Source organism: Poecilia reticulata, linkage group LG17, assembly GCF_000633615.1.
Source record: "Poecilia reticulata strain Guanapo linkage group LG17, Guppy_female_1.0+MT, whole genome shotgun sequence".
NCBI classification, from domain to species: Eukaryota; Metazoa; Chordata; class Actinopteri; order Cyprinodontiformes; family Poeciliidae; genus Poecilia; species Poecilia reticulata.
The window spans coordinates 7,642,748-7,651,187 of NC_024347.1; the positions used below are offsets into that span (position 1 = coordinate 7,642,748).

The 8,440-nt window shown below is 40.1% G+C and overlaps 1 protein-coding gene across 5 annotated transcripts in view; it reads left to right on the forward strand.

Moving 5' to 3' along the window:
- The window catches only part of mast3a (microtubule associated serine/threonine kinase 3a), a 74,507-nt gene extending 69,982 nt beyond the window's left edge, over positions 1–4,525 (forward strand). For all 5 annotated transcript variants that reach the window (XM_008433454.2, XM_017310045.1, XM_017310046.1 and 2 more), the window contains 3 exons: positions 876–1,012; positions 1,094–1,278; positions 2,101–4,525. In XM_008433454.2, coding sequence (XP_008431676.1) covers positions 876–1,012; positions 1,094–1,278; positions 2,101–2,936 — 1,158 coding nt within the window. In that variant the 3' untranslated portion in view covers positions 2,937–4,525. The remainder of the gene's footprint in view (positions 1–875; positions 1,013–1,093; positions 1,279–2,100) is intronic.
- The last annotated feature ends 3,915 nt before the right edge of the window (positions 4,526–8,440 follow it).

An 8,440-nucleotide genomic window follows, 5' to 3' on the forward strand; every position in this document is an offset into this window, starting at 1 on the left:
ATTTTAAGCTTTAAAACCCTAAACCCTATGTTCAGACAGATGTAGGACTGTGTGCAGCTGATTGGATTGGGAACAATCAGTTGTGCTAATGAATAATTTATAATTTTACATCCAGCAGCCATAACATTTCATGATGATGTTGTTGGTGAGAAACGGTTGGTTTTTAGCACTTTCATTTTTTACAGAAGCAGCATCTTACTGTGTAAAATGTTTTCTTCCCTTCTGGACATTTGGGTCCAGAGTTTCTATCCTGCCAGATTAAAATCTGATTGTGTTTATCATTTGCCATCCACCAAAATAATCTCAGCTCTTATTCTAATTAATACTTTTCTATCATGTTAAACCAACATTCAAGCCTCCTGGTGTAATTTAGGTAATGGTAGTGTTATTGTTTAACCATATCCTCTATTTGCCCTCTTAGTTAAGGCTTTGAACTTCATTCCATTGCTCACCATTAAATTACTGATCTGTTTTACATTTCTGTGTAGGGCTGTACCAATTGCAGGGTTTTGACCAATCGGCCAAAAACCTGGTTGGACTTTAAAAAGTCTAACCTGCTGATTCTGAATTTGGCCTATACCAATTCTTACCCCTTCTTTGTTCATATTTCCTTCTCCTTTCACATGAAATCCCACTGAAATGCTTTAAAGTCTGTGGTAATAATACAAGTTTACGGATTCTGAATACTTAATGCAGGGCAGTGTAAACCTGACTCTGGCTCTGCAGTCGGAGACATTGCAGGTGAGAAAAACAAGAAAAAATACAGAGATGCCTGTTCCCTTCGTTCCAAGGCTCTTAAGCCCCATAACAAATGCATCTAATAAAGCTGGCCTCTATTCATACCGCTTTCTGTTGGCTATGCTCCTTTTGGATAGAGTGGCAATAAGGTGACTCTGCAAACAACTGCGTTGGAGAACACCTCCATCAAGGTGGGCCCAGCCAGGAAGGCCAGCTACAAGGCCAAGATGGTGAGGCGCAGCAAAAAGAGCAAGAAGAAGGATGGGCAGGACAGGTGGGCGACTTCACCTGTTGTCTGAGAAACACTCTAAACAGTCAGGCTGTTAGCACACCTTAACTTGTTGTTTTTGTCCAGTACTAGGCGTCGCATCTTTAAGAAACTGTCGAAGCACACAGCTCCGCCCCCGATGCAGAGCAGCCGCAGCTTCTCCTCCGGCTTCCCCCAATCGTCCAGCGACAGCCTCTCCGGTTCCCCCACACCGAGCCTGTCCCCAGGGCCCTCCACGCCGTGCCGCTCCCCGGCCCCTGACCACTCTGGAGGTGAGAGCTTTAGGCTACCTTCACGTGGCAGCTCTGGATGCTCACTTCCCTTTTTTTCGGTTTTTTTTTTTTCTGAAATCCAACAGGTTTTTTTTTTTTTGCATAATACTACAAGTTAAATGCGACTGTAGTCAGACTTCTGTGTGAATGGTTTCCGACCCCATAGCGACCTGCGTGCTTAGATGAATAACCTAACAGTAGCACTCTGTTTATGGCAGTAAATATGGTCGCCGCATAGCATCTGGATGGATGTTAAAGTTGTTTAGAGCAACAGCATGGTGAGCAGTTCGTCACTAGACAAAGGAAGCTGATAAACAGAAAACCCAGCTAACAGCCACAGCCTTTAGTGGAGCATTGACTGCAGCTTCTGACCCACTTCTGTTTGATGCGGTGGTTGGGATGTGATGCATTCACTGACTCTGACTCCTTACATCATTTCATTATTATAATTTTCAGCCATTGTTTACATCCAGATTTATCATCTGGCTTCTTCTGGTGCAGAATTCTGACGCATGTCTCACATCACCAAAGTAAAAGTCAGAAGAAACGTGATGTGACTGTTCAGACTGCAGATCGGATACATAAAATCTGATGTAGCTCCACATATGGAAGTGGTTCAGATCAGATTTGAGGTGAAAGTATCAAAATTGGTCCGTTCAGCCTGTGGTGAAGAAGTCTGACTTGGGTGATTGGTCTGCTGCGTGAACGTAGCCCGAGTCAGAGTGTGTGCGTGTGTGCGCGAGCATGCGTGTGTGTGTTGCTGTAGAGGAAACATTTCTGCTAAATCTGAACTTGTTCTTTATTTCTGTCCTGTTACATCAGATTCCAGCTCGTCTCCAAGTTCCAGTTCTCCCAACTCGCCGGTGCCACAGGCACGCCCCAGTTCCCTCCATGTTCATGGCCGCTACGCCAAAACTGGGCGCTGCAAATCCACCAGCAGCATCCCCCCCTCCCCTCTGGCCTGCATCCCCCCCCCTCAGCCGCTCTCCCCTCAGTGCTCTCCATCCTGTCTCCAGAGCCATCCCAAGTCCATGCAGGGCTTCCACGGGAAGACACTGTCCCCCCCCACGGTCGCTCGCCACTCGGTACGCCCGCGCAGCGTAGAACCGCCACGCTCACCCTTGCTCAAGAGAGTACAATCTGCAGAGAAGCTAACGGGAGACAAGACTGGTAAGGGAGGTTACCATGGAGAAAGGAAGGCATATAGTACCCGCCGCCACACCATGGAGATGCCGCTATCGGAGGGGGAGGGCCTGGAGGACGAAGAAGGGGACACCACCACTAGCTTCGTGTGTGTGGGTGAACACGGCCGGCAGGGGCTGAACCTCAGGGGGCAGAGGGAGGCCCATGACCCGGCCGGCGTGGGCGGGAACCACCAGCGGCTCGCCGCCAGCTCACCTCAGCACCGGGGCGGCGGCCCCCATCCCAAGGAAGTAATGAGGAAGTTGGCTCTGTCAGAGCGAAGGGATTCGTTTAAGAAACAGGAGGCAGTGCAGGAATTGAACTATGACCTAGAAGAAGCGGAGGAGACGCCGAGCCCGAAGCCAGAAGCATTTACAGCGTCCTGGATCAACCTGTCTGCGGTGGAGTCCAGAGGGACGGTGGACGGAGGGGCAGCTCAGCAGAAAGCAAAGTCTAAAGGCAAAGAAGAGTTTTAGTTCTCCCCCAAACGACACATCACATGGCCTTGCATGAATCAATGAAACTGTGATCAAGTCAACAATATTCTATCAGAAGACAAGAAATCCATCCCACCCACTCACCGTCCCTCCCTTCCTCCATCACTGGCCCCAGACAAGACGGACAGGCACTGACTGCTAAACTGTTTACTTCCTCTCTTAGTTCTCAGATCACTGTGGCACCTGTAACTGATTTAGTCTGTAAATATTTTATTTTCGTTGAAGAAACTTATTTATGGCCTTTTAGACTTGTTTCTTTTTTTTAAGGCCTTTGATGTTTCAGCTAGACAGCAGGTCGCTGGGCAGTGCAGTCAGGAAAACAGCTGCTTCTCTTCACATGTTGCACTATAGAACTTCACAACATGCTTTCTGCCTCGCATCAAGACCCGTTAATTCTGAGTACTGTGTATGCATCGACATACCATGTTGCCAAAGCTAGCTGTAGCCTTAGCATAGTTTTCAGGAGCGATACTATATAGTCTAGATTAAATCTCTTCCTCTGGAGTTGAACCTGCTGCAGCTCTCTGACTGGGAACAAGATGGGACTGTGTGTGTGTGTGTGTGTGTGTGTGTGTGCGCGCGCGCGTGCGTGCGTGCGTGCTTCCAGCCTGCTTCTCATGCCTTGACGCCATCAACAAACATGGCTTAGTTGACTTTTATTGAATTTTTAGCGTGTTTTTATGAAAAACGGTTTACATTTTCTGCCAAGTCATCCTGGTTTCTGTTCAGTCGTAGATGAGTCTTCAGAATTCCACAAGCGGATGAAGGAACAGGTGAACTTTTGTATATTTTGCTATGGAACTGTCTTGTTTCAATGCTAATAATAACCTATGCTATAGACTTATACTGTATAATGGTGGACCTTATAGCAGCTGTGTTCTAGTGATGTTTTGTGGCCTTGTGAGAGTAGATGGAGTCAGATAAAATCAATCTCCTTCTGCCGTTCAGTTCAGATTTTTGTCAACTGTTTTTCTACAGTTTTATGTTTAAATGTGAAAATGTTAGTCACCATTCTGAGACATTGATTTCAGATTTAAATGTTTTGTATGTGTGAACACAAGGGACTTGGTTGTTTTTCTCCACTCATCACTTTATCTTTAAATTCAGAAAATGTTTAATTAGTCCTGTCAGCATCATTGTATAAACTTTTTTGCTACAGTAAAGGGAGATTGAACTTGGATTGGTAAAAGAAGCTGAGCTTGGGAAAAAAGTTGCACATGATTCAGGATTAAATAAACTTTTTCCACAGTTTAAGAGTAGAAATTGGTGGGAAGTTCTTCAGCAGTATCCATTCATGTTCATCCATTTGTATTTGAAGTATTTTTTTGTCACTTAGTGAATTAGGATCAGCGGAGTCTCCTTGTTTCTGGAACATGGTTTATTCACGCAAAACTTTTTCACTTACATTTTTGTGAATTAAATGTGTTCCTCCCAAATCAACTAATAGCAATTGGGAAAAGCGTACCACATGGTTGTCTGCTTCAGACTGGTGTGATATTAATTATTCTTGCATTAAAAGTGCTTGAAATAAATTAAATGCAAAGGACTCGAGCCCTGGCCAAAACAAATATTTTGCCTTGTTGTGTCTTCCTCTTTTGATTATTACTGTGCTCTGATGAAGCTGTGGGTAAAGCAGCTTTAGGCTGTGTACACTTAAAACATTATAACCAGAATGTTAACATAGATCTGCAGGGGTTTTCTTTTCTAAAACATATTTATTTAAAAAATGTAAACCATGTTGAGTTCAAAATTAGGAACTCGTTGCTGCCACACCTCCAAAATTGATTGTTCTTTTTCTTAATGAATCGACACTTGCTGACAAGAACACAAGCTAAATAGTAAAATATGGAGTGACAACAGAAGAGATAAAAACCTAAAATAAAATCCAACTTTTTTTATTATTATTTACATGTTCTATGTGGCAGTGTGGCACACAGAACTGTGTGAGAAAGGAGCATAAAGAGAACACAAGTCAACACCCCAGAATCTATCTCCAGAAAGAAAACAAAACAGGGAAACCACAGCAACACTAAGTTGTATTTAGAGGCAACATAAAGAATCTGGAAAAACATCTGAATCTAAACTTTTTTTCCTTTTACCTCAAGAGGCTTAAATATGGAGCTGAACACTGAGGATTAGTGAGCATGTAGCTAAATGACTAATTTGGCTGAATACATCATCAAGAGTTTGCATTACTTATTTCAGAGAGTGAAACTCATACACCTTATTACACACAGTGAAATATGCTTAGCCTGTTTCTCATAATGTGCTGATAACAACTGACGGATATTAAAACGCCCAAATTCAGTGTATCAGGAAATTTAAATAGTACATTAGATTAAAGAAAAATATATAAGTGTCAGTAAAATTCTATGCACTGAATACTTGGGGCTCCTTTTGCATGAATTACTGCATCAATGCAGCATGGCATAGAGAGAATGTGGAGACCCTGAAATATGAGACAACAAAATGATCTTTAAAATGTTAGATACAATAAGCCCACAATTATTCATGCACAGATTTAAAATTAAAGCAATCTTAGAACATGTTTATTCAGACGTACAGTAATATTACTGTTTTGGAGTGGATCTGTGAGAGAGATCAGACATGAATTCATCAGAATCTGTGCAATTAGAGTAAGGCTCACTTAATGATTTGGGTAATGACAAAGAGGAGTTCCAACCTTAAGAGACTTTGAGTTGATTACCAAAGATTTATTTGGTAAATGTAGAAAGATTTTTGTCGTGATTATTGAGAATGGTATACTTTTTTTTTTTTTTTTTTTTTACTGTTTTTATTACACTGTTAACTACAACTCAAATTCTTGCTTCAACATAGAAACCTTCAAAACCACAAGTATTATGGCTGCTGTTACAGACGTGATGTTCCCAGGGGTGAAAGTAGTTTTAAATTCTTGGGGGTACTATGACAAAGTGTGTATGTATGTGCATATATGTATATATATATATATATATATTGCTTCTTTGTGTGCTTTGGAGTTTCTGTGTTGATGAAATTTTTTGAGAAGCGATAAAAGCTGGGTAGCTCTTGTATTGCTACAGAAATGAGCTGTATTTCCCTCAGCCCACTGGCAGCAATGTTGACACCTTGAGATGCCATGAGACCTAAATTCTGAACATCATGGCATGGAGTGCATCCGAGTTTTCCATGTCTGGCATATAACCATTTTAGCTTTTAAACTGGTTATATCGATCCTGTGTAGCAGGGCCGTGCAGACCACTAAAGGGGCAGGTGCTCAACAAAAAAGAGGACATCTAACCGCATTCAAGGACAAAATATTAACAAAGCCACATAGCTTTCAGAGTTTAATAAACAATGATAAATTACAAAATTGCGAGATATACAATCAAAGCTAACGAACATCTCTATATAGAGCATACAACTATGCATATGTAAGATATTTCATTAGTAATTTCTTTCTGCAGGTCTACTTTGTTATAGGAAAGTATTGCAATATTCAAACCCGCAATTTAGCAAGATATGTAAATCAGAGCTAGACAAGCAGATATATTTTGTCTTTACAGAATTACACTATTAAAAATATAAACAAGGGCACAATGCAGCCTTTTAGTGTACAGTAATTTATTAAAAAAAAAAAAAAAAAGCTGTCTGTTTGCTACACTTGCAGTGGAGATGAAGATGGTCCATTCAGGAAAGCAGAGCTGCATCAAACTTTAACGTGTAACTGCAGAAAAAAAACAAAAGCAAATATTGAATTGTTAATGCATGTCACCATGAGAAAAGCCTACTGAGTTTTGCTTAAAAAAACTTTTAAAAAAAATTAAATCACACATTTTTGACTCATGAACAAACTTATTTGCACTTCTCAAATCTTTTCTTGCTATTCTAAGTTGGTGTTTGTGACTCAAAATTTTGCTTGTGATTCTCACATGACGTCTTGAGCAGGGCCTAAAATCAAAACAAAAGATTTCTGATGTGTGCAAATAAATGAGTAAAATGAGTTGTTTAATTAAAAAAAAGTATTTTAAACAAAACTTTTTGTTTTTTTTAAAAGGAATCATTACAATTCCAAACGTTTTGATTACAATTTTATTTTACTGAGCTGAGGTTAGTTTTTTTTCATTGAATAATTAGGAAACATACTCTGCGAACCAGACCCTAAACTTTCTTAAAGTCTGGATTGAGTTTTTTTCCCCTTCGTTAATGACAAACTTTTATTACATTCATTATATCTATCTTGGTAATACAAGGTGAGTTATTTTTAATTCTAAATGAATATCTTTGTTGCACTTTTAAGTGTTATTCTCCTTCAAGATACATTTACCTAACGCTAGAATAAGTACAATGTACATTATGCAGCAAAGGAAATTAGAAGACATTTTATCTCCATTATGGAGATGACAGGTTTTGGATGGGCGATGTGCCCCTATTGCATAAGCAATACTAAAGAATGACTTTAAAGATACAGAGAAGAAGCTTTTTAGTTATCTAGTTTTGCTAGCAAAGTCATTAGCTACCAGCTAGCTAATAGCACAACAACAACAGCCTAATGTCTATATGATAAAAATACTGAATTGATAAGAACAGTTTTTCCTCACCTGGCTGTCTCTTCCCGCTCAGTAGTTCTTCAGAGAAAGGCAGACACAGAGGCCTGTCAGTGTCTGTTGTATTTCATTACCTCTCTGCTTAAACCGCTACTCCGTGCTGAAGCAGAAACGATACGTTCAACGTTTTCCGTCATCTGACTACGTCACTTTATTCACCATAAACTGTTCTGTAATCTGGAACGTTCGCTACGTTGAGCTCCGTAGTTAGCCGCCTTATCTCACTGCGCGAGAGGCAATTGTGTCATGCGTCATGGGCAAAAGGTCAAAGGTAACAAGGTGACCGGCTTATTATGTTATACAAAAAAGCAAATCATTTTAGTACATGTTTTTATGTGTCAGAAGAGGGCTTAGGAAATAATGCCAAAAAAAAAAAAAAAGATTTGACCAAAAGGGCACTAGGGGGCAAGGAGCAAAAGGGGCAGGTGCTCAAGCATTGATTTTTGGTTGAAGTCAACAAATGACGGTGGATCAACCATCAAACAACCATCCAATCAAACCGTTGAAACTGAGTCATTGAATCAATGTTGTTTTGTGCTTGAAATCTGATGACTGAAATTCCGAGGTCTGATTAATGGTTGATTTTTGGTTGAAGTCAACAAATGATGGTGGATAAACTATAAAACACACACTAAAAAGAAAATAGTTGAACCAACTTAATTTAATTGCTTCTGTGGGTAACAAGCAATTCAATTAAGTTTATCCAACTGAATTTATTAAATTTATCCAACTTAATTTAAGTTTAACGAATTCAATATATTATAATCATCCAACTCAATTTAATTTATTTTTAACAAATGTATTAAGTATGTTTAAGATAACAGATTTAAGTCAGTCTTACTCAAATCATTTAGTTTACTTCAAAAATGGTAAGTAAACTTACATAGCACTTTTCCA